The sequence below is a fragment of the Oryx dammah genome, unplaced genomic scaffold (assembly GCF_014754425.2).
Source record: "Oryx dammah isolate SB20612 unplaced genomic scaffold, SCBI_Odam_1.1 HiC_scaffold_8, whole genome shotgun sequence".
Taxonomy (NCBI): domain Eukaryota; kingdom Metazoa; phylum Chordata; class Mammalia; order Artiodactyla; family Bovidae; genus Oryx; species Oryx dammah.
The window spans coordinates 8,443,523-8,469,409 of NW_024070192.1; the positions used below are offsets into that span (position 1 = coordinate 8,443,523).

Below are 25,887 nucleotides of genomic sequence, written 5' to 3' on the forward strand. Positions count from 1 at the left end.
CCCTTCTCCCACCTTCAGTCTTTCCCAGCACAGGGTCTTTTCCAGTGAGCCGGCTCTTGGCCTCAGGAGGCCAAAGTACCAGAGCTTCAGCTTTAGCATCAGTCCTTCCACTGAATATTCAGGGCTGATTTCCTTTGGGATGCATGGGTGTGATCTCCTGGGTGGTCATGATTCGGAGCACTGGAAGGTTCCAGACGCCAGCGTATGGACAGGGCCAACCTCTCTCAGTCCGCATGTGGCCTTTGAGAGGGGGCTCATCCTGCATCCCTGAGGAGGAGCTGAGGCAGGGCCCAGTCCCCAGGCCTGTCCTGATCTCTCCCCTTCTTTCCTGCTGGGGCCTGTTTCCTTGTCCCCCACCTCCCACGGCTGTGTCCCCTTCACCTCCTCTTGCTGGGGCCCGTCTGTGGCCCCCGGAAGGTGTGACCCAGGTCACCCGCGCAGAGGCCCTGCCCCTACCCTGGCTCTGCCGGGCCCTCCTTCCCCCAACATGTATTTAGGCCCCTCTCGGCCCGCTGATCCCGGGAAGCCTGTAATTTCCCAAGGCTGAGTCACCGCCGGCTGCCCAGGGCTGGGTCAGCAGACCGCCTTGCACAGGCACTGCAATGATGATCCACCGAGTCCAGTGCCTGAGGTTACAGGGTTAGAGCCCGGAGGCCCGTCCCCCAGGAGGCCCTGCCTGTGAATAGGACCCTAAGAGTCCAGGCTAAGAATAACCACTCCTTTATTCCTTCACCCCAGGAACCCCTGGGCTCCCCCGTCCAATGGTTTTCCCCCATGCCCGGGGTCTGGGTGAAGTCTGGAAGCAGAGAAGACAGAGCCTGCACGTGTCAGATGGGGGGCTGGACACTCCATTCCAGACTTGCCCAGAGACTGCAGAGCGGTCCAGCGGAGGGCCAGGCAGGACAGCAGAGTGGTTACGAGCACAGTGCCAGGAGGAGCGCTGCCCGCAAGTGGGTTAAGGCTGTGCTGGTAAGCAGCTGTGTGACCCTGAGCAGGTGACTTCTGTTTCCTCATCTGTGAAATGGGACTGTGATGAGGCTTCAGTGAATTGGTGCCTGTAAAGCACACAGCTCCGCTGGCAATGAGGGAGACCCTGATTCGATTCCTGGGTCGGGAAGATCCGCTGGAGAAGGGATAGGCAACCCTACTCCAGTATTCTTGGCCTTCTCTGGTGGCTCAGCTAGTATTCACCTGCAATGCGGGAGACCTAGGTTCGATCCCTGGGTTGGGAAGATCCCCTGAAGAAGGGAATGGCTACCCACTTCGGTATTTTGGCCTGAAGAATTCCATAGACTGTATAGTCCAGGGGTCACAAAGAGTCTGACTCAACTGAGTGATTTTCACTCTCACTTTTCAAAGCACACAGAGTGCCCAGGTCAAGCCCATGAGAGCACAGAGGATGCTAGAAGCTGACAGGGGCTTGGCTGACGCAAGGTTTTAGGAGTAGAGGTGGGGAGTGGGGGAGGGCATACCCGCCCATCCCACCCCAGCCAACAGAGGCAGTCTTTGAGGGCAGCCCCTCAGCTGGGCGTTTGCTGAGCTTCAGAACTGCGCCCGGGGACATGAGAAGTGGGGCGTCCTTGGGAGGCCTGGCCTTGTGTGCAGACGAGCAGCGATGGCTCTGAAGGTCCCCTGGGCGGCCACACTCTGCATTTCTGCTGGCCCTCGGGGCGGGCCAGGTCAGGGGTGTTTGGAGGGCTGGCTGCCTGAGTGCACTGGACCACCGGCCGGGGCTGCGGCGGGGCCTGGAGGGGTCCCCACGGCGTCTCCACGGCAGAGCCTGTGCTTGAACACCCACCCACCCCGTCTCAGGACTCCACGGGCAGGAGACACCGTGCCAGCACCCGCCGAGCAGCTCTGCCCCTGTTCCTTCTCCCTCCAGCCCCACGGAGGAGACAGAAGGCAGAGTGATGGAAGAGGGGATGTGGAGGGCTGGAGCGGAGCCGGGAGGTGAAGAGCAGTCTCATCTCCGGTCCTGCGCCTCTGAGTGGAGTGTGACATTGATATTTTAGGTCAGATCAGTCTGGCTGTTTGCCCCAGCGGGTCTAGCTGAGCAAAGATGAGGTGGTTCTGGGTGCTGAAGGTGAAGGAAAAGCTTCTCCAACTGCCTAAGAGGCAATGAGGGTGACAAAGGAGAAAATAAGGCTGTTTGCACCCATTCAGAAAGCTGGGCACCTTCCCTATGAAGTCGACGCCAGCCCACAGCTGCGGCTCCATCACCTGCCTTTCCTCCATCCCCACCTCCTCATCACCTTCTTTGCCCCACGGATTCCTCCACTTCTTTCGTCTCCTCCGTCTCCATCCCTCCACCATTCTCACCGGCTCCTCCGCTTCCCCATCCCCATGACCTCCTCCATCTCCACGGGCTCCATCATCCATGTCACCCCTCCGTTTCCACCTCCACATCCTGTACCATTTCTGTCCTGTTTTGTCATTTGGTGAAGCCATTCCCAGCTCTGTTTCCTGACCCTGCCATGCTCCTCTCAGGGGCGGTCTGTGGTAGGGGAACTCTTAGACTTTGCATGTCTGAAATGTCTGTTCTCTGTTCTCACTCTTGAATGACAGTTTGACTGCGACAGAATTCTAGAATGATAGTTGTATTCCTTTAGCCTTTGAAAATACTGCTTCGGACTCCAAGAAATCTGCAAAAACCTATTCACTTCTTTGTGGATAATCTGTCTTTTCATCTCTGACAGCTTTTCAGATTTTCTTTTTATCCTTGGATGTGCTATAGTTTCACTCTTAAGTATGTGAGTATGAACTGATGTTTATTTATCCTGTGCTGAATTTTGTGTTCGAATGATTTTGGTGGGAATTCCTGGTAGTCCTGTGGTTTGGACTCAGTACTCTCATTGCTGGGGCCCAGGTTTCATCCCTGGTCAGGGAATTAAGATCCTGAAAACTCTGGGATTTCCAGTTGATTCTTTTTCATGATCACCTATATTTGTTTCATTTAAGCCCGTTTGGGTTTCTTAATTTTAAAACTTTCTCTGATAGTCCTACATATCATTTTCAGATTCTTCTATTATTTGCATTTCTTATGGAAATCATGGTGTGATTTCACATCTCCATGGTTGATTTTTCTTGAGTGTCTCTATTAGCATTAGCTGTGCCCACGTTTTGGGGCTCAGGTTTTTATTAGACGTCTTACTTATAATTTGTATTTATTTATTTGGCTGCACCAGGGTCTTAGCTGCGTCACGTGGGACCTTTTGTCACGGCGCAGAGGCTCTAGAGTGTGCAGGCTCAGTAGCCGTGGCTCATGGGCTGAGTTATTCTGCAACATGTGGAATCTTAGTTCCCTGACTAGGAATTGAACCTGTATCTCCTGCATTGCAAGGTGGATTCTTAACCACTGAAGTCCCTAGACTCATCTTGAGTAGATGTTTCTTTCTCTTCAATCTTCCCCCATTCCACCGCCTTCCCCTGTTTTCCAGCTGTTTCCACTTGGCCTCCTGGTGGTCCCACTCCAGAACAATGAAGGCGTTTCCTGTTGGCTCAGAGAATCCATCTCCTGGAGGGATGTTGGGCATATCGGAGACCCAGTTGCTCAGTCCCTGGGTGTCATGGCTTGGAAGTGATGGTTGCTTCCTTCTACTTGTCCACGTGCATAGCTGACAGCCCTGCCCGAGTGTGGCTCCAGACCTTCCCTCGCTTACTGTCTGTTACATGGAGATGGGCATCTTGTTTTTTTTTTTTATTATGTTTATGTCTTTTAAGTTTCTCTTTACATGGTTTATGTGTCTTTCTCTGTCTTTTATGTCTATTTGGGATGACTTGAAAAATGAACTTAAAGTGCCATCTATTTTATTTCGAGCTGTAAATATTTCTTTTTATTGTAAGCCATTAAAAATGGAAAACTAGTGTAAATTTTTAGTTTCCTGGAATGTAATGGGTTTGAAGGTTAATTCTGAAGAATAAGACCTCATTAAACTGTCCTAAGTGTGAGCTTAGCTGAAGATCTTTTTATTCCTTAGTGGTGGGTTCTGCCAGCTGCATGCAGGCAACAAATAATAAATTACTGTTCCCCTTTAAAAGTTGGAGGTAATAACAACAACAAATAACAACATTTCCAAGCAAGATAAAGCGTGTCAGCTTTTCTCAATTGGGAAGCCTCTTTGCTAATGGAGCCTTAACTTACCTGTTAATTTTTAATAAACGGTTTTATTGAATTGTAGCATGGACACTAGAAAACTGCACAGATTATAAGTGTGCAACGTGAAGAACATGGCACGTTGGCACACCCGTGCAGCTCCTGAGCACTGGGGTCACTGTCTCCATCCCAAGGGCACGAAAATGCAAGAGCAGAGAGGTTAGGGCTTTTCCTGAGGATCCCAGCTAGGAAGAAGCACGCAGGGAGGTCACAGCTAGGCTGCAAGGTCCCACGGTTGGAGAACAGCTCTGAGAGGCAGGTGTGGGGCTGCGAACAGGTGTTGCCAGAAGGCTGGGTGGGGACAGGGAAAGGAGGGGCTAAACAGGGATTCACGGAGGGGCACAGAGTGGGAGGTTGTAAGGCTGGAGCCTGGGGCCCTGGCACATACCCCCCTGAATCTGGTGTGTGGACAATCATTTTGCCTCCCCTGGCTTTGAGATTTCACAATCCAATTTTGTTTGCTTTTCAAATTGGACATTAAAAATATGTTTACTTATTTATTTACATGGCTGTGCTGGGTCTTAGTTGCATCATGTGGGATGTTTTTTAGTTGAGGCACGCGGGCTCTTTAGTTCATTGCAGCATTCGGTATCTACTTCCCCGATCAGGGATCAAACCCGGGCCCCTGCATTTGGGAGCACGAGGTCTTAGCTACTGGACCACCAGGGAAGTCCTGTTAATTGGAGATTTTAAGATGGAGTGACTATGTTTTAATTTTGACAAAAAGATATATCTAAAAAAAGACACATGCTACTTCCTGTTACCATTGTTTATTTTTTAAAGGACTTTTTCTCATGTAGGACATCTGTACACATAGGAAGGGAAATTTTCAGGATAAAGACCAGCCCTCTGGGACTTCCCCGGCACTCCAGTGGTGGGGAGCCCACCTGCCAGCGCAAGGGACACGGTTTTGATCCCTGGTCCGGGCACTAAGACCCCACGTGCCGTGGCACAACTGAGCCCATGTATCACAACTACAGAGCCCGACTGCCTAGAGCCCATCCTCTGCCACGAAGAACAACTCCCGAGAGCCACAACCAGAGGAAGCTTGTGCACAAGAATGAAGACCCAGCACAGCCAAAAATAAATAAATGAATAAATAAAAAATAAATCTTAAAAAAAAAAATGACCAGTCCTTTAACATCTCAGCTTTGCTTTAAAAAAAAAAAAAAAAAGCCCCAAACAAACCCCCAGAACCTCATCTCTTCGCGTTGTGCTCACTTGTTTCATTTTGCCTCTGATGGGTCTTTGCTTGTCACAGGCTGGCCCAAGTCCCCAGCCCGGTGTTTGGGAACCCCGAGTGGGGGATGGTCAAACCTTCCTTCCAGGACTACAAGTCTAGGTCTGGAGACGAGCACATGGGGTTTCCAGATATAGCAAGTACAACAGGATGTGAGGTTAAATTCTAATTTCAGACACATAATCATTTTTTAGCGCCAGTATATCCCAAATACTACATGAGATATACTTATACTACAAAAATTATATTTTGCTTATCTGAAGCTCAAACCTAACTGGGCAGCTTGTATTTTATCTGGCAACTTCTCAAAGGACACTTAATTTTTCAGTCGCACTATGTGGCATGCAGGATTTTAGTTCCCTGCTAGGGCTCAAAACCACACCCCCTGCAGAGGAAGCACAGAGTCTTAACCAGTGGACCGCCAGTCAAGTCCCCGTGAGGGACACTTTTAGAACATGAGGACTGCCCAAGGCGAGGCAGAGCATGGGGTGGGGACCCCTGTGTCTCCCCGACTCCCCTCTGTGACCTCGCCCACCTGCAGCCCCTGAGGGCTGCCAGCCCTTTCCCAACACTCCCACTGGCCCTGTCTGGCAGGCCCTGTATTTATTTATGTTTTAAATGAAAGCCAAAGAACATTCACTTACTCTGGAGAACTGTACCGAGAACTGTACGCTGGAGACTCTTATGATAAGTGGAGACACCTGGCCTTCCTTTCCGCCTGGGTCCCGGTTCCCACCAGCTGCCCTTCCCCTTCTGCACGCAGCACCGAGGAAGCTGTGGCTCCTGCCCTCTCGCTCACCGTCCACTTGGGGATGCAGGGGCACCACCCAACCCCAGGGCAGCCCAGGACAGGCATCTTTATCCCCTCGAAGCCGACAAGGAAGCTGAGGCACACAAGTTTGGGCTCGCGCAGGAAGGCATCGTGCCGAGAGTCTGTGGCACAGGGCCCTCAGCCCGGACCTTGGAGCCGGTAGAAAGCTCCGCCCCAGAGATTCCGAGTGAATGGGCCGGGGGCGGGGCCTGAGTGGGGGTGGCTGTTCGCTCCCTGTGAGATTCCAACGGACCCAGATAACTCCAGCTTCACCAGGCTACGGAGATAAGGGCAGAGGAAACAACTCTGTGGGAGGAGAAGCCCCACCGTGAAGGAGGAGGGGGAGGGGTGGAGAAGGGTGGGGGAGGGGAGGCGGGGGAGAAGGGGGAGGGGAGGGGAGGAGAAACTCCATCCAGTTCCAAAGACCCAATTTGAGTGCCTGGAAAGGGTGTTCCAAGCGGAGCAGACAGCAGGAGCAAAGACACCGGAGTGGGGGGGGGGGGGGGGGGGGGGGGGGGGGGCGTTGAGGGGTCGGGGTCGGGGGCCGGTTGTAAATGGGCTTGCAGTGGAGTGAACAAGAAAGGCCGTGATGAAGACAAGACCCAAGACACGGGGTGGCCTGCGATTTCCTACGGATGCTTTCCAGAGATTCCCAGCTTCCCCTTGAGCTGAAGTCACTGGTGAAATGTCAGCGAGGATGCCAGCCCCTCCCCTCCCTCATTCCTGGGCTGCAGTTTTCCCATCAGAAAGCTCACCCTGGCTCCTCCTCCCGCAGGGCAGCAGAGGGATAGAGGAGGAGGAGGAGGCAAGGCGAGCCCGAGGGGACAAGGGCCAAAGTTCAGAGGCGCCTTCTAAGGTGTGTCCTTCAAAGGTCCAGCGCTGGCTGATGAATGCCTTCCCTGCCCCCATCTGATGACTGGCGTGTTGTTCAGTCGCTAAGTCCTGTCGAAGTTTTTGCAGTCCCAGGGACTGCAGCACGCCAGGCTCCAGTCAGCTACTGTCTCCCAGAGTTTGCCCAAATTTATGTCCATTGAGTCAGTGATGCCTTCCAACCGTCTCATCCTCTGTTGTCCCCTTCTCCTTCTGCCTTCAATCTTTCCTAGCATCAGGGTCTTTTTCCAATGAGTTGGTTCTTCGCATCAGGTGGCCAGAGTATTGGAGTTTCAGCTTCAGCATCACTGCTTCCAATGAACATTCAGGACTGATTTCCTTGAGGACTGACTGGTTTGATCTCCTTGCAGTCCAAGGGACTCTCAAGAGTCTTCTCTGGCACCATAAATCCAAAGCACCAATTCTTCAATGCTCAGCTTTCTTTATGGTTCAACTCTCACCTCTGTACATGGCTACTGGAAAAACCATAGCTTTGATTATATGGACCTTTGTTGGCAAAGGTCTCTGCTTTTTAATAAGCTGTCTAGGTTCGTCATAGCTCTCCTTCTAAGGAGCAAGTGTCTTTTAATTTCATGGCTGCAGTCACTGTTCGCAGTGATTCTGGAGCCCAAGAAAATAAAAGATGTCACTACTTCTGCTTTTTTCCCTTCTATTTGCCATGAAATCATGGGACTAGATGCCATGATCTTAGTTTTTTGAATATTCAGTTTTAAGCCAGCCTTTTCACTCTGCCCTTTCACCCTCATCAAGAGGCTCTTTAGTTCCTCTTCTGTTTCTGCTGTTAGAGTGGTTATCATCTTCATATCTGAGTTCCTTATATGGACCATATTTCTTCCCACCCTAAGGCCTTTGCAAGGCTGTTCTCTGCCTGCAGACTCTTTCCTCTTTGTTTTTCCTGGTTAACTCTTGTTCATCTTTCTGATCTCAGCCCAATCTCCCCTTCAACAAAGAAGCTCCCCCAGACCCTAGACCCCAGATGTGAACCTTTTAGTGTACACCCTCACTGTACCTTCTTCTTTTTCATAAAACTTAAGCTGCATACAACATATTTTATTTATATTTTTATTTTTTTGGCTGAGCTGTGGCATGTGGTATCTTAGTTCCCTGACCAGGGATTGAACCCATACCCCCTGCCTCGAAGGTAATGGGGTCTTATCCACTGGATTACCAGGGAAGTCCTCAGTGTACCTTCTTATTTGGTTCCTTGGTTAACGTTTGTTTCCCCTACTAAAGTATAAGCTTTAGAGGGCAGGGATCATCATGAGTCATCAAGAAATATATATTGAATCAACCAACGAGAAAACACTATAATCACTGGGACAAAGCACCTGGGCACTTTTTAAAGTCATTTAAATTTCATTGCCAAGCGCTTTCTGGAAAGCTGGGGGCAGATACACTCCCACATTGCACAGGAGAACGTCAGGAGAGCCACACCTTTACCGTAATTCTTACACACACAGTAAGGGCCCAGTCATCTGACAAGTTCAAGCTCGGGGACAGCCACAAGTCAGAGAAGAGTCTGACTCAGCAGAGACGCTGAGCCAAGCAGAGGAAGAGCCGCTGGGCTGAGCTGAGGCCAGGCAAAGATGGCCACACTGCCCAGCGTGAGCCAGCCCCTCTGGGGACAGGAGACAAAAGCAATGATCCTCGGGTGGCCTGCCAAAGCCAAGTCTGACCATTTGGGCCTGGAATCCTGAGGGGATCGGTCAGGGAAAGGACCAGAAAGAAGTTGACAGGAGAGAGAAGAAAAAAGTGAGCAGAAGCCGCAGATCTCAGAAATGGAGGCAGACAGCAGAGGTCGTGGTTGGGGCAGGAATATGGGAGAAGGTACAGTAAGGGGACCCCAGGAAGGCTCTGTGCTCATGTTTCTGTACCTGGGCTGGGAAGACTTAAAGTCCAGGACTGCCCACCTGAGCGGCTGCTGTGACCGCCCCATGGCAGATGGCTTCTGAGATGGTTCCAGTGAACTCTACCTCCTGGTATTCATGGGCGGCTGCTTCCATGAACAGATCACGAGATTGTAACACCCATTTTGCCAGCCGACCATCTTTCTTGCGAAGAGGCGACTCCTTGGAAGAGACCCCGATGCTGGGAAAGATTGAGGGCAGGAGGAGGGCAGAAGGAGAAGGGGACGGCAGAGGATGAGACAGTTGGATGGCATCACCGATTCCACGGACATGAGTTTGAACAAACTCAGGGAGATGGTGAAGGACAGGGAACCCTGGTGTGCCGCAGTCCATGGGGTCGAAAAGAGCTGGACATGACTGAGCGACCCATCTCTCTTACTGGCTTTGATGGACAAGTTGCTAAGCTGGGAGTCCCTTGTGGCAAGAAACTCCGATTTAGTCAGCTAAAACCTGAGGTTTTCCAACTAAGAGGCTTTGAGGAGCTGAGTCTGCCCACAACCATGTGAGCTTGGACATGGACACATCCCCAGCTGAGCCTTCAGATGAGACTCAGCCTCTGCCAGTAGCTCCGGCTGCAGTCTGGGAGGTGCTCTGAAGCTGATAACCCGGCTAAGTGGTGGCCAGGTTCCTGACCACATAAACTGTGCCACGATGAATGTATGTCATTCTACACCACTAAGTTTGTGCTAACTTGCTATGTGGCAACAGGTATCTCATACACCCCCAGTGCTCTGGGCTTCCTTGCATACAGAGGTCTCTGGGTGAACAGACCCTTACTGAGTGGCTCAGGGCTCCAAGGTCAAGGGTTACAATCAAACAACAAGCCTTCCCAGCTGCAAAGGGAGGGGACACAGGAGGACGCAATGCCCAGCTCACAGGTGAGGGAGCAGGAAGGGCTGGGAGATGACGTTGTGATGGTTTTGGGAAAACACAGTCTGATACAGCTGCCCATGGCCACAGCTCACATCCCTCCCACATGGAAAATATCCTCACCCGACCCCAGGATCCTGAGAGTCTCAGCCATCGTGGTGTGGGCTCAGACTCCGGGTGCAGGCTCTAGCCCTGTAAATCAGTGCAGACGGGTCCTCACAAGGGTTCTTCAAGGACTTCGCCCTGGGGGGTTGTTCTTCCAGCCTTGGCTCAGTCCTCTGAGTCATACTTCCTTTTTCTTTGGAAAACTGAGTTTGCAACTAAATAGCTTTCTCAGCCTGCGTCCTCCTTCTAAAAAACTGAGTCCAAAAGCCTCTTTTTCATTTCGTCCTGCTTTCATCCCTCTGAGTCCAAGAACCTAATTTAATTCCTTAAAAACTTACATGTTAATTTAAAATCCACTCCATGAGATAAAAACCTTACCCACAAACTTTTCTTTTTTTTTAAATAGACTTAAAAAAAATTTTTTTTTTCAAAAAGCAGTTTTAGGGAACTCCCTAGTGGTCCAAAGGTTAGGACTCATCACTTTCACTGCAGGGCACAGGTTCCCCTGCTTGGGGAACTAAAATTCTGTGTGCATCACAGTGCAGCCAAAAAAAAAAAAAAAAACAGATTTACAGAAAAATTTAATGAGTCAGAGAGTTCCCATATGCACTACCCCCTCAGGGTCTCCCTTCTTATGATACACGTTGCTTTAGAGTCGTAATTTGTTACAACTGATGAGTCAATATTGATATTTGATTATCAATTATTCAGTCGTGTCCAACTCTGCAACCCCATGGACTATACAGTCCATGGAATTCTCCAGGCCAGAATACTGGAGTGGTAGCCTTTCCCTTCTCCAGCGGATCTTCCCCATCCAGGAAGCGAACTGGGGCCTCTTGCATTGCAAACGGATTCTTTACCAACTGAGCGATCAGGGAAGCCCAATTATTGTTAATGAATTATTATTACTTAAGTCCATAGTTTACATCAGGGTTACATAGGTGTAACACATCGTATTGTTGCAGGAAGGCGGGCCCCCTCCAGGGCCCGAAACTGGGCTCTTGTCTAACACTCGGAAATGAATTGTCCGAGGAGACACGTGCTGACAAAGCAAGAGATTTTATTGGGAAAGGGCACCCGGGTGGAGAGCAGTAGGGTGAGGGAACCCAGGAGAACTGCTCTGCCACGTGGCTCGCAAGGTCGGGTTTTATGGTCATGGGATTAGTTTCCGGGTGGTCTTTGGCCAATCATTCTAATTCAGAGTCTTTCCTTGTGGTGCACGCATCGCTCAGCCAAGATGGATGCTAGCAAGAGGGATTCTGGGAAGTGGACGGACACGCGGTGTCTCCTTTAGACCTTTCCCGAACTCTTCCGGTTGGTGGTGGCTTATTAGTTCTGTATTCCTTATCAGGATCTCCTGTCATAAAACAACTCATGCAAATGGTTACTATGGTACCTGGCCAGGGTGGGCGGTTTCAATCAGTGTGCTTCCCCTAACAGTATGGGTTTCCTGCCACGTATCCACCCCTGCAGTGTCGTACAGCCCTAAAAATCCCTCTTCATTCCCCCCTACCTCTTGGCAACCACTAATTACTATCTCTGTAGTTTTGCCTCTTCCAGCATGTCATATAGCTGGAATCATACATTCTGCAGCCTCTTCATTTTCTTTTTTCAAGCAGACAAGAACATCCTAAATTGTTTATTAGTTAAGAACTTTACAAACATTATGTATATTAGCGGTAGCGGTGGAGCTGGAGAGTATTGCGCCTTCTCCATGCTGCATGGCGAGAGCCACCAATAGTGTGGTGGAACTTGTGGCCCTTGCCCAGGCCGCGGCTCCTCCTGCCTGCAGATGTCAGCCCCCGCATCTCCCTGTGCTTGTGGACTGATTTGGTGATCCACTGGGTGTCAGGGTTTCTTCTGATAGCTTTATGGAATGGATCAATGAGGATAACCTCAAAGAATTTGTACATAGAATCTTCACCAACCCAGCAGGAATTCAGGACCCTCAGGGCCTCACAGAGGCGGCCAGCGCGCTCCTCCGCAACCCACTGCAGGCTTCGAGCAAACTTGAGCTGGTTGACACCATGGTGCACAGGCTTGCCGTAGGTGGCACCCTTAGGAACCGGGCGTTTGCGGCCCCTGCGGCGCACACGGATCCGGCATATGACATAGCCTTGCTTGGCCTTGTAGCCCAGCCTGCGCGCCTTGTCGGGCCGGGTGGGGCGCGGGACCTGGGCGCGGGGCAGCGCCGAGAGCTGGCGGTACTGCCAGCAGCTCACCCGCAGCAGGAAGCGCATCACGCCTGACTGCTGCTTCCTCCACAGCTCCTGGATGTACTTGTGGGCACCCATGTTGGCTCGCCCTGACGGCTGCCGCCTGACGGAAAGGCTGAGGCCTTTCAGATTAGCTTCTTTCATTCAGCACCACAAAGCTTCTTGAGTTAAGCCTTCTCTACCTTCACGTGAGGATGCAGTGGGTGGATTCCCCTTGAGAGGTACAATACCTACTGCAAGGCAGCCTCTGAAGATCCTCAAAAACTCTATCTGAAAGCGTTTATGTTGAAGGAGCAACGTGTGAGTCTGTAACAGTTAAATGTGTCATTTATGATGACCTTGAGCCACGAGAAAATGATTAAGGTTTGGTATACTCTACTCATGAATTTGAACAAACTCCGGGAGATAGTGGAGGACAGAGGAGCCTGGCGTCCTGCAGTCCATGGGGTCGCAAAGAGTTGGGCTTGGCTTAGTGACTGGAAAACAAGTCATGAAGGCAAGTGATTACATCATACATCTTAAAGAGAGTTGTCCATAAAATTAAAATTTCATGCTTAAAACTATTAACCTTCATGCATCCTGAAAATGCTTTCATTCCTCCTCCTCTTTTCTCTTCATTCCTCCTCCTGTCTTTCCTTCAGATTTTTGGCATTTTTTGGTATGTGCACTAATTCCCCGTCCGTGGCTCACTGGTGAAGAATACGCCTGCCAATGCAGGAGACACCAGAGATGTGGGTTTGATCCCTGAGCTGGGAAGATCTGCTGGAGTAGGAAATGGCAACCCACGCCAGTATTCTTGCCTGGAGAATCCAACGGACAGAGGAGCCTGGTGGGCTACAGTCCATAGGGTCGCACAGAATCGGACATGATTGAGTGACTGAGTGCTCACACAGACACACATATGCCCACACACACACATATGCACACACACACACACACACACACACACACACACACACACACACGGTATCAGTACAGCACATGGGTCTTTGTTCCTAGGTGCCCAGGTGCTTGTGAATTATAACCCAGGTAGAAATGCTAGTATGAAGGGGCCAACCGCACACAGAGAACAACCAAGTGTCCTCCACGACTCCAGGATCTATCTGCTCAGAGGATGCATGTGCACCAGAGCACTTCTGACTTGAGCTAAGTGAAGAAACCAATGCCTAATGTGCCCATTAGATAGATTCTTGATAGGCAGTTGACCTTGGGAAGGTCAGGCATCAGTATGGGGGTGCAATCATCATGCCTACTGGCCAGAATCAGGACAGAGCTCAACCTTCTGCCTTGGCTGGAGCGAAATTTTCAGGAACCTGTGCAAGTGGCCCTTGGGGCAGTGTGTGTGGCTATCCCAGAACCCAAGGACAGATGTTAACAATTCATCTCCAGTTTCCAGGCCTGTGGCTTATTCCCTCCCTCGCCTCCTCCCCTGGTCCCCAGATAAGGAGACGGAGGTTGACCCAGGTGGAGTCCAGCATCCACTCTGGTCCAATCAGTCTAGCCAGAGGGTGAGGGATGGGTCACGTGGCCAGACCTGCAGGCCTGTGGCTGGACAGATTTCTTAAGAAGGGGAGCAGGTGGAACAATCTGGTGGAATCAAGTGTGCCTCAATTCTTACTTAGGCAGGTTTTCTAGCAGGCAATGGAAATGCTTTTGGATCTTTGAGGACAGGGAAAAGGAAAGAGGGTGTTTTGGTGATGTTAATTCTACCTCCGTTTTCCGTAGAGGTTTTGGATTATCGGGCAGAAGGCAGCGTCGCGCCCCAGTTGAGAGCTTGGGGGCGCTTCCGGAATCGCTTCCTCTGCTCCCTTTTTCATCCCTGGACCGCGTGGCCCTCGCGTATCTGTTTCCGCAGGTTCTGAGATGCCGCGAGCCTCCCGCTCCGCCACGCCCTTCCCTCTTCCAGTAACACCTTGGCTGCCTGGCAAATTCCTGCTCATTCTTTAAAACCTTGTTTTGGAATTACCTCGGTAAAATTCTGACAACACCCGCTTGACAAAATTCATCACTTTCCCCTCTGTATTAAAAAATCATTTTCTTATGGAAAACTTCTTTAGGGATACAAAAGCAGAGAGAATTCTACACAATTTTTGCTCAGGAACTCACATTCTCCTTACTGCACTACCCAGGTTATAAAGACGCGTGCCCTTGTATTTGCGCTATGACGTCGAGGCCCTGACCGCGCGCAGTACCTGATGCCGGGAAGGTGTTCGATATTTCTTAGATGCAACAGAAGTTATCATCTGGTCCAACGTACCCATTGTACAGATGAGGTAACTGAGGCCCCAGTTCATCAAGCAGTCAAGGCAGTCTGCCCTCTGGATTACCAGGAAAGTAGCGGGGCACATACGGTAGGGACCTCGCCTGTCGGGTCCTGCCCGGTCCACTTAGCCGGCCTGCGGACTCCGATCCCCCCGGGCAGAAGGACCACCACCCGCTCCCAGCGCCCCTCCTCCCGCTGCCACCTGGCGAGGCCCCGCCCCGCCCAGAGTCTAGACGGGAAAAGTGCGGGCGACGCCCCGGAAGGAACCGTTCGTGCCTGGGCGGGTGTGGCTGCTGGGGACGGTCGCCACCTTGGCGACCCTCACCCTCAGACAGCTTGCCTCGGGGCTGCAGTGCAGGGGCCGCGGCCGGGCCGAACCGGGGCGAGCTCAGGACCCGGCGCGGGGATGGCGCCACAGGCCGGGGGTCGGGATGCGCGGGGCGCGGGGCTCCGCCAGGTGTGAGTGCGCGGGGCGGGGCTCGGCGCACACCTCCGCGGGGCGGGCCGGGCCGGGGCGGGGCCGGGCCCGACCCCTCCTCCCGGCCCTCACCCCTCCCACTCCCGGCCCGGGATTAGCGACCTGGGAGCCCGAGCCCCGCGCCCTCCCCGCCACACTCTGCTGGGAGCGGCGGCCGCGACGGCACCATGAAGAAGTCTTACACAGGTGGGCGCCGCGCCCGGAGCGGGGTGGGAGGTCGGGGTCCCGGGGCAAGCTTTGAGGTGTGGGGCGTCCCACCGGCCAGCTGACGCAGCTGCACCCCGGATCGGGGTCACTGACCACACGCTGGGCGCCCCCACCACACTTTTCTCCTCTGCTTCTACGTCGCCGCTCCAGGGTCTCGGCCCGCGCGCTAGTCTGAGCCCCCTGGTGCCCTGGGGAGTCCGAGTGCTCGAGCTCTCTGACCCCCAAGACGGTTGGGCCCCGATTCTGACCTTGGCGGAGAGTCTCTTGCCCCCGTCTGTCGACCACTACTCGCTCAGGTGTCTGGAGGGGCCACTGTGGGAGGGCGCTGCCCTGGGCTGGCCTTCCCTCCTGTTCCCCCTCCTTCCCCCTTGTACCTTCTCCAGAATCGCTGACTTGACAGGGGCCGAGAGTCCGGGCGTTCTGGGTCCCCTCCGTGCCTATGTGTGCGTGGGAGGGGGCTGTGTGGAGGATTTCCTTGGGGTCAGCTTCTAGGACTGGTGGTCCAGGTCTTCGCATCCTTTCTTCAGGTGAATTCCTGTTATTCCTCTACCCAGTGGAGCACTGGAAATTCCAGCTACACCTGAAGCCCACTCAGGTTCACCTTTAGGGTGTCAGGATGCCTTTTGGTTTGCTGGCATCCCAGCTTCACTAGCAGGCTTGACAGGTGAAGGGGCCTGGCCAGTTCCCACCAGGCACTCAGGATCCTTTATAAGCATTTTCCCCTTGGGTACTCTGAAGTTCCATTTTGAGGATGTGTAAGCTGAGGTCACAAGCTTTGAAGGTCTTATTAAGGCGAATCTAGATCTGTTCTTTTTTCCCTTCCTTTTTTTAATTTGTGATTTTCCCCAAAGGATCCAGGCTAGATCCTTTGTCTTCCTCAGTGGTCAAGTTATAAACGGCATCTCTTCTGCTAACCCTGCAAAATTTCTCCTTATGTTCTTCCCCTTAATCTAATCGGACATGAAGTTTTCTGCCAAGGACTCATGAATTAATTTTTCTTGATAAGAGGACAGAGTCACGGTACTTGGAGCTGAAGAGGTCTTTTGGGCCATCCCTCTGCCTTTGGGACATTTTCCCAGTCTTCTCCAGCTTTCCATGTTTTCCAGAAACAAAACAAGTAATAAAGAATAACTCATCTCAAAGAGAATTACTCAGAACTTCCCCTAAAATGGCCTTCCGGGTCAGTGGCTTAGAATTTCAACTTTCACCCCCTGTTGCAAACAGCATGGCTCTCACCCATCCTGAACACAGCTCCCTCTCTGGAGCGTGGGGGCGTTGATGTAATGGTGGAGGAGGAGGGGGCTTCCAGGTCGCATAGGCGAGGGTTTGACCCTCGGCCTCTCTTCCCAATGTGTTCCACATACTTGAGATGGTTGTGGGGATCGCCCTTCCCCTGAGTTTGGCAGCCCGGTGTGGCCCAGGGACACCAGCTGGCTCTTGCCCTTGGCTCCTCACACTTTGCCTTCTGCTGATCAATCTGGCCACCAGAGTCCCCCCGGTGAGCTGGCCTTTTCCTAGGGGGACTTTGAGACCCTCCTACACAGATGCCAGAGGGCCTCTGAGGCAGACTGGATGAGTCTTCTCCATGCCTGCTCCCTCCTGCCCTGGCAAATTAAAAAAAAGAAAAAAAAAAGAGGAAGCTTTCAAAGTAGTGTTCACAGGGGGGTAGGAACCAGCTCTTGTAAAGGCGGCCTCCCTGTCTCCGGTGTTTACCTGAAGGGGCAGGGCCCTTGAGGACTGGCCTGGGAGAGCTTGGACCTCTTCCAGCTTCTCCACCTGGCGGTGGTCCAAGGCGAGCTGGGTCACCCTGTTGCTGTTGCATGGGGCTGGGCTGGAGGGGGCTGGCCCAGGGGTGGGGTGGCTGCTTGGTCCCCTTCTGAGGGGGGTCCAGTTTTGTTGGTGCCCTTTCTCGTTGCAAAGTCAGACTGACTCCCCTGTAGCATCAGTGCCCTGAAATTAGGGAACGCATCAAACTGTGAAGGATCCCCAGTGTCAAAAAATTCAAGAACAGCCAACCAGGAGCACTTTTATTTTTCACCTGGATTGAGTGGGATTATTCCTTTGGGACCTATTTGTGGACTCGGAAATAAATTGAGAGACTTCCCTGGTGGTCCAGTGGCTAAGACTCTGTGCTCCCAGAGCAGGGGGCCTGCCTGGGTTCGATCCCTGGTCGGGGAACTGGATCCCACATGCTGCAACTAAGACCCATTGAAGCCAAGTAAATAATAAATGTTGTTTAAATGCTAAAAAAGGAAGAAAAAAATCAAATATGTTCTCAGTAGAGCTGGCTTCAGCACTCACGAGTCTCTGAAAAGGGAGGAATTTTAAAAATATGTTTGAGGGGATCCTGAGTGCCTTAGATAAACACTCACTGGACCCACATTATGCACTGGGCCTGTGCAGCCAGGGCCTCGAGGGTACAAAGATGATGGAAAGACATTGTTTGCAAGCAAGATGCATTCTCATGGGAGGCAGGATGCAGGGTGTGAACCTGGCTAGTTAACACCCCTGATGCCCCACCAAGTGGTACAGTCTCCAAAAGCTACTGGATTGCCCTGGGTAGGGGAGGTTTCTGGGGGAGCCGAGATTGAGTGGGCCTTGGAGAATGGGCAGCTTTGAGAAGGTGGAGAATAAAGAGGGTCCTTCTAGGTGGGGAATAGAGTGAGTGCCCACTGAGGCTGCAGGATGCCAGGGGCTTGCGTGGGAACAGCTCTGTGTCTGGCAGTTCCAGTTCTGCTCCAGGCACTTCCTGGATGCACCTCGCTTGGTGTTCCAGGCAGGCAGAGCTGCGGGCAGTGCGGCTCAGTGGTTCACAGCACAGGCTCCCGGAATTAATTCCTAGGCTGGCACCTCCTCCATCTCGTCATGTGTCCCGTTTGCCTCATCTGGTAGGGGCAATGCTGATTTGTTGTAATGATGAAATGAGCTCATGCGTGAAAGGCTTGAATGCCTGCGCCATCCGTAACTTGCTTCATTATCCTTATCACTCGCAGGGAGCACACACAGGAGGCTGCGTGTCACCAGCTTTGCCAGGATGCCCGAGGGGGCTGCTGACACCCTCCCTGGGCCCCTGTTGGTTTGGAGACTAGGATTGTGGCCCAGGCTTCTCCCTCAGCCCTTTGGCGTCAGAGCGGGCTGCTGTCGAAACCTTTCCAGTGTCCTGAATTTGGGACTTCTGGTTGCATACTGTACCACTGTGCCTTCCAGTGGCCCCAGATCCCCTGGGAATTCTTAGTGCTGAGGGTGCTTAGCTGAGGTCCACAAGCCACAGAAATGGGGAATAAAATCCAGCCAGTGTGCACTTGGGGAATTATTCGGAGATGCTTGGTGACTTTCAGGAGATCTCCGAAGCAGTACCTGGCCTATCAAAGGTTGAAAAGCTCTTGCACTTGCTACGCAGAGCCCTGGGCAGGGAGGGAGGCTGCAGTTAGAGAGATCAGCCGGGTGAGCAGCCTTCCCCACGCCCAGCGCTCGGGGAGCTGAGTTCTGGGAAGTGGAGAGGAGAGGAGCAAGTCCTGGAGCAGGAGCCAGGGGTGAGGGTGAGGAGCGAGGAGCGGGATGAGGGCGAAGAGCGCCAGTGAAAGGCCGATTCCTTCCTCTTCTGGCCCTGCCGCTCCGCCCCACTCTGGCTGCCGCGCCTCTGCCTCCTCAGGTCCCAGCCTGCTCTGCTCCTGCAGGGACCTGGGCGGAGAGAAAGAGCCACCTCAGGCGGTCCATCCATGCCTCCCTTGAACTGGTGCCCAGGGTCCCAGACCCTTGTGGACCCAGAGGCCCTCCCAGTCCTTGGGGAGCTGGCAGAGCCTGATCCTGCAGCCCGTCCCCTCCCCAGCCTGTTGGCAGTTATCTGCCCACTCCTTGGGCTCACCTCTTCCCCCACCGTCCACCCCCCACCCCCTGCCAAAGTCACTGCTTGTCAGCATCTCCCCAGCCTGCCCTGAGGGGTTCCAAAAGCGGAGTGCCGCGCACCTGGTAATGCACCTGACTTTGAAACAACCCACCCTCCTCCTGGAAACCCCCTGGGTGAGCCCGGGTGCTGAAAGGACACGAGATGGCCCCTCAAGGGCAGCGGTCTGGAGTGTACGTCCAGGTGGAAGGACGGGCTGGTCATGTGCTCGGAGCTCCCGTGTGTGAGTGTCAACAGAGGGCATCTTATCAGGGACCCCAATAGCCAGAAAAGGCACCCCCACCATCCTCCGCCCAGCTTCTTGGGCCACCGTCCTCTGAGACTCCCAGCCCATCCCAGGCCCCGCAGCGATGGGACCTGGGGGCGGGACCTTGTTTCTGCACGCACTGCTGTTTGTCCATGAGCAGCCTTGTGTGGGCTCTGCAGTTTGCTTAAGATGTACTTGATAAGAAGGGTTCAGCACACAGCGACACAGGGCCCGGCCCCCGGGGCCTTGAGCGCCAGTTCCTGGGCGGATCCCGCTGGTGGCCTTTTGTGGGGAGGGGGACTGGAGAGAGAGAGGTCCCAAGCCTTGGGGGGCGGAGGGGCAGGTGGGGGGAGTAAGTGGTGGGTGGGGAAGGAGGTGACATGCTGGGTTCCTGCTCCCCTACAGGAGCTATTGCTTTGTTTTTTTAATATATATATATATATATATTTTTTTTTTTTTTTTTTTTTACTGTGCTGGGTCTTCCGTGTGGCATGTGGGCTTTCTCTAGTTGTGGCTTGCCGGCTTAGTTGCTTTGCGGCATGCGGGATCTTAGCTCCCCCACCATGGCTCAGACCCGCATACCCTGCTTTGCAAGGTGAATTCTTAACCACTAGATCACCGGGGAAGTCCCTGGAGCTGTAACTTTGGAGCACCTCAGCCATAGGCACCGCTAGGGGACCTATGGGGGATCGGTGGGTATGAGTGGCCGGGGATGCCCCCTGGGGACCCAAAGAGGACCACGAAAGGTTACAGACCCCACAGTGCTCCAGCAGAGACCTTGGCCAGTGAGTCCCCATGGCAGCTACAAGAGATTGCCTGTCCGGAAGCACTGATGGAAGGGAGCCTGTCCTGCTGGTCACAGGCCTCTGGGGCCAGGGGTCCTGAGGTCAGGCCTGGGACCATGGGTCCCTGAGTTTGACAGGAGAACTGAAGGATCCCTGAGGCTGGTAGCTAGTCAGCCTGCCCCTTCCCTGTTGGGCAGCTGTAACTGGGCCCAGAAACTCTGTTGAGAGGCGAAGTACCCATGGTTTAGCTGGAGCAGCTGGGCTGAGCTGGGGGTGCCCATTTTGCAAGTTCCTGGCCTGTTTTGAGCCTCCCTGTAGGTTCAGTTATTCTTCCTAGAAGAGTCGGCCGGGTGTCCCTGACGGCTGGCTCCTTCCTGCAGGCTGGTGACTTTCAGCACCGCTCTGGAAGGGCGTCCTGGCCTCGGGTCTCCTGGGTTGACTGTGGCCTTCTGCTCCCAGCCCAGTTTCTCCCTGCCTTATCTCCCTGTCCCCACCCTGGGGGCCGGGTCCATTTGCAGCCCACGTGAAGGGGGGGCATTGAGGCGCTGCCCGGGGGAGGGGGAGGCGGCTCCAGGCGTCCTGCTGTCAGTGGCCTCTTGGAAGCCTTGCAACAACCGAGCTTTGTTCCAGGCCTATCTGACCTGGTTCTGCGAAGCGTGACTGCTGGCAGCCTGCAAGCCTCTGAGATAGGAAGGGGGAGAGGAAGATGATCCCAGCACACAGGGCAGCCGGCTGCCCGCCCTCTCTGGACAGAGCTCGAATCCTGGTCATCCTCTGAGCAATGCTGGCTTTGTGACGGGGGAGAGGAACCCTGGATGGCCGCTCTGGCCTGTGTGTGTGGCCCCCAGCTTCCCAAGGGCCCCTGGAAGTGCTGGGTGGGGTGAGAAGGGCCATATCAACCCCCTCCCCAGGAAGGAATGCCCTCCCAGGCCCAGGGTTTCAGAGGCCGGACAGAGGCAGGAGGGATCCCCATGAGAGATGGGGGTGACCTTGCCTTCTTTCTGGTTCCTGGGGAGGCCTTGCTCCCCGCAGAACTCTTAAAGGGTAGGTGTACCGTGAAGCCTGGGCTTTGACTGGGCCCTGCTGGGCCTCTCAAGTCTGTACCTGGGAACCAGGGACTGGCTGCGTCCACCCTAGAGCTCCCTGAGAGTGTGCCTGGGCCCCTTGTCCCCGCTGGGCCAGGCGTGTTGGGGCAGCCTGGCTGGGGATCACTCCCACAAATGTGGTTACCAGGAGGGGCTGGGCAGACCTGGGCAGAGGCAAGTTGGCAGGCTGCCTTGGGCTTGTCCTGTCGATCAATCTGATCCACATCCTGGGGCTTTCACAGCCCTCCCCTGGACTGTGCCTCCTGTTTCCACCAGGATGGGGGCTCAGCCGGAGAGTAAGGCTCCTGTAACCCAAAGCCACTTGGAAGTGGGTTAAACGCAACCCCTGTCATCTTCCAGCCGAAGGACTGGGCTAATCAACCCGGAGGGCTGTCGGGGGGTGGTTTGCAAACCTCACTAGTGAACAGGTGACTTGGATTCTAGTTGCAGGGCCTCGGCGCAAGTTTTGGGTTTTTTGTGCAGAGGTTACCCAGTGTAGACGTCGTGGGGACAACGCCAGGTGGTGGAATGACAGCCGCGTGCACATAGGGGCACATAGTGGAGCGTCGTGGGGGCTGGAGTGGGGGAGGTAGGCTTCTGGTCCATGTCAGGGGCCCCGAGGGGTGGTGAACAACTCGGAGCCGTGGGGAGCGGATCTTCCTGGTGGCAGTGTTTTCCTGGTCCCTGGGGACTGATGCTCTAGCTGCCAAGACCGTTCCTTACTTTACTTTTAAAAGGGAAACTTTGTAAAAGACACTGTGTATCTCTTCTCTCTTGCCTTGTTTTCTTTAGTTGTTCGTTTTGTTCATGTGGTGAAGCTCAGTCACTCAGCCGTGTCCAACTCTTTGCGACCCCATGGTCTGTGGCCCGCCAGGCTCCTCTGCCCACAGGATTTTTCAGGCAAGAACACTGGAGTGGGTTGCCATTTCCTACTCCGGGGGAATCTTCCCGACCCAGGGATGGAACCCATGTCTCTGGCATCTCTTGCATTGGTAGGCGGATTCTTTACCACTGAGCCACCTGGGAAGCCCCAGGTAATCTTGTTCGTTACTTGTTATCAAACAATGCGAACAGGAAATTAAAAGGACAGATTCTCCAATCCCATCCGTTACAACATTGTTTTTTGTGTTCCCTTTAGACTTGTTTCCACAAGCTTGGGTCGTATTGTTTGATTTAATTACCAAAGGGATACAATGTTTTTTCAGAGAGTTGCATATTCTCTGTACAGATCATCTTTAATTCTGCTCTTTTCACATGAAAATCAGATCCCATGCATGGATCCCCTAATTAACTGTTTGAATGGCTCTTCAGAGTGGATGTTGCCGAATTTACTTAGCTATCCTCGAGCCAGAGTGCTTAAATGGTCTGCAGATACTGGCGTTCTTCCTTGGTGGTGGGCGTCCATGACCCTCAACCGAGAATGCTGTGCTGAGCTGGAGATGTTAACAGTAGCCGTGCTTACCGCTGTGAGACACGGGCTGGCTGGATACTGGAAATTTTTGGAGGCAATTAATTTAATAAAATACTGCCCAAGATGATTCCCTTTTCCAGCATTCCTGGGATGGCTCCAGAAACCAAACAAGTGTTCTTTTCTTCATACAGTTTTCTTTCTTTATTTTTGGCTGTGCTGGATTTTCGCTGCCGCACGGGCTTTTCTCTAGGCATGCAGGCTTCTCATTGCGGTGCCTTCTCTTGCTGCGAGGCACGGGCTCTAGGGCGCTGGGGCTTCAGCGGTCGGGGCACGTGGGCTCAGTAGTTGCAGGTCCCCGGCTCTGAGAGCACAGGCTTAGCAGTTGCGGTGCACAGGCTTAGTTGCTCTGAGGCATGTGGGATCTTCCCAGTTCAGGGATCGAGCCTGCATTGGCAGGTGAATTCTTTATACCATTGAGCTGCCAGAAAAGTTTCAAACAAGTGTTCTCAACCCAGCAGTTATTAAGTTTTAATGAACAGAAAATGCCATTTGCCCCAACTATCAGCCTGCTTTTAGCCGCTGACAAGTCCCAGGGTTTACTTGGCCTTTAAAAGATCTGCCCTGTTGCCTACAGTCTGCGATTCCTCTCTCTGGCTGGCATATGATGCCAACTGCTCTCCCCAGCCCCTCACCTCTCCACTCCTTCTCTTCTTTGGCTCCTACGGGATGCAGGAGGGGGTTTCCTTGCTTCCTTGGGCCAGCCTGAATGCCCTAGTCTTAGAGATGGGCCGCCTGCCCCCAGGTAAGCAGCCACCTCTCCTGGAGATCATTCATTCTGCTGCCAGGTTACTTGGGCTGTAGTTTCTTCTGGAACCTTCAGGCTCCCCAGGCCAGGCCACAGTGCTGCCTGTCCAGCCGACCCTCCATGGCGGCTCTTTTGTTTCTCTCCCCTCCCAGCTCCCCTCTCAAGGCCTCTGCCCCTCAGTCCCCGATCGCACCTCCCTATGTGTATCCTTGGATTTAATCTCACGAGCATTGACAGGTTGAGTGAGACACATGTGCATCTTTGGTGACCTGCTGCCCATTAAGCAGAAGGACTCAAAGGATGGTTCAGCCTTTCTCATATTCTGGGGTGCCCCCTTGCTGCTCCTTTTGTCGTCATCATTGGTTTTGATCGCTAACCATCCTCCACCTTATCTGCGATGTTCCCCTGGGTCCTTTGGCCCTACTTTGTCAGTCTGCTCACCTTTCTCACATGAACAGTTTGCTCGTGGCATGTGAACCGGGGTCTAACCAGGAAACAAAAACCGCTCCAGCATTTAGAACAGAAGGACTTAAATGTACAGAAGATGGAGAAGCCACAGGGCACAAAGAGGCAGCCAGGTTTGTGTGTGGGGTTTATACAGCTCTTTAACGATATGCATGGAATTATTTGTTGAGAATGAGAAAAGAAATTTGAGATTATAAATTTTAAACAGTGGGCAAATTTCATAAGCATCCCCCCAATTCAGAAAGCTAACATTATTATTATTATTTTTTAATCAATCAACTACTTGTCCTGTCTCCAAAGTAATTTATTTCCCTACATTTTTTGGCTGAATACTGCTTGATCACTTCTTTATATGATGACTGTATAATATGTTTTTTTAATTGAGAGAATAGAAAGTTAATTCATCTCTTAGTTAACCAAAATTTAGGAACTCCCTGGTTGAGCGGAGAGGGTCCAGTAATTAAGACTCTGCCCTGCCCTTACAGGGGACATAGGTTTGATCCCTGGTTGGGAACTAAGATCCTGCATACTGTACAGCGTGGCCAAATAAACTTTTTTTTTAAATTTAATTTTTGCTTTTGGTAGTTGGGATGTGTGAAAAAGGGTACCTTAACTCAGAGCTTGTGGCACCTGCTGCAATTTTTCATCATATAAACACAAGAATCCTGATAAATTCCATTTTTGTGTGATTCCCATCCAGAAAGAAAGAGACAAGTACGGGGCATTTGTAACTGTATGTGGTGTGCATGAGTGCTGAGTTGCTTAAGTCATCTCTGACTGCAACCCCATGGACTATAGCCCACCAGGCTCCTCTGTCCATGGGGATACTCCATGCAAGAATACTAGAAAAAAAAAAAAAAAGAATACTAGAGTGGGTTGCCGTGCCCTCCTCCAGGGGATCTTCCCTACCCAGTTACCCGAAGATGCAGTGGACCTGGAGGCGGATTTGCACCCTGGCGTCTGTTACTCTCCCCTGGGTGTGGCTCTGCCTGGCCCCACCCTAGCCGTCAGCATCAAGGGCTAGGCCCCCTTTGGGCTGGGGCTTTGCAGCTGGGTGGGCTTTGGGCCAGGAGCACCCCCTCCACTTGACAAGGGGAATGGAGGTCAGGGCGGAAGTCAGAGAAGGGACTAGAACCTGTGGCTTTGAGACCCCAAGCTTTGCTGAAAACGGAACTTTCTGCAGTATTTAGTCTTATGCCGGAGCAGGTCAGTAAGGCAGAAGGATTCCTCACCTTGTGGATGAATCCTTGAGGTTCCTTGTAATCCACAGCCCCAGGTGCCAGCCTGGAGGGAGGAGGAAGGCTGCCCTGTTCACCTGTTGAGTGCACACCTCAGTGGGCAGCAAAGGCCAAGGGCAGAGGAGGGAGACGAGGAAGTAGGCTTATCTCCTTATCTCAGGTTCCTCTGAAGATAAGCCTGGAATGGGACTCTTCACTGCCTGCTGAAGCCCTTGGCTTTGATCCAGACAGCTCTTCACAGCCTCTGTGAGCACAGGAACCTCGGGGAAGGGGAAGACTGTGGGGCTGGGGGCAGCCAGAGCGGCAGGAGGCTCCTGACCAAGGTCCGAATGACTTTGTCCTTTCCAGAGGGACTTGCGTGATTCTTAAGAAAAAACTGAGTATTGATTCTTTTCTGCAGATAATCTCCTGTCATTATTGAAAACGGGTGTTTGTGCTCGAGTTTGCACGGTGCCCCTTCCTGCAAAGCTCCTTTTTGAGAAATTGGTGATTTTCCTGCTGGGAAGGGCTGCCCAGTTCCACGCGTTGTTGGCACTAGAGCAAAGGATGTGTGTGTGCGTGTGTGTGCGTGTGTGTGTGTGTGGCCACGTCACTCTCCCCTGGGGACAGCCTGATTCCTGCTCTGCCTCCTCCTTGGGTTAAGATGTCTGGGGTGTGTGAGACCCCAGAGGGGTTGAGGACAGCCACCCCGATCACAGGTGGGACAGTGGCTCTGCGACCCCAATAGGAAAAGATGATGGTGCATGAAGTCCCCTGTCACTAATATAATAATACACTGGGCTTCCCTGATGGTTCAGTGGTAAAGA

The 25,887-nt window shown here is 52.8% G+C and overlaps 2 protein-coding genes and 1 long non-coding RNA gene across 4 annotated transcripts in view; 1 reads left to right on the forward strand and 2 right to left on the reverse strand.

Annotated features, from left to right (window-relative positions):
• Positions 1-4,148: 4,148 nt before the first annotated feature.
• LOC120866797 lies at positions 4,149-6,328 on the reverse strand. Its single transcript, XR_005721744.1, has 2 exons — positions 6,038-6,328; positions 4,149-4,338 (listed from the first exon to the last, which is right to left on the reverse strand). It is a non-coding gene; the product is annotated as an uncharacterized LOC120866797 (long non-coding RNA).
• A 5,265-nt stretch (positions 6,329-11,593) lies between these two features.
• On the reverse strand, positions 11,594-12,289 carry LOC120866798 (60S ribosomal protein L15-like). The gene has a single exon (XM_040244671.1). It carries the CDS (start codon positions 12,269-12,271, stop codon positions 11,651-11,653), a length of 621 nt encoding a protein of 206 aa, XP_040100605.1. The 5' UTR covers positions 12,272-12,289; the 3' UTR covers positions 11,594-11,650.
• Positions 12,290-15,006: 2,717 nt separating this feature from the next.
• SEPTIN9 (septin 9) overlaps positions 15,007-25,887 on the forward strand; it is a 176,872-nt gene continuing 165,991 nt past the window's right edge. The window contains exon 1 of one of the 2 annotated variants that reach the window (XM_040244672.1): positions 15,007-15,120. In XM_040244672.1, coding sequence (XP_040100606.1) covers positions 15,102-15,120 — 19 coding nt within the window. In that variant the 5' untranslated portion in view covers positions 15,007-15,101. The remainder of the gene's footprint in view (positions 15,121-25,887) is intronic. The other variant, XM_040244675.1, reaches the window with a different exon arrangement.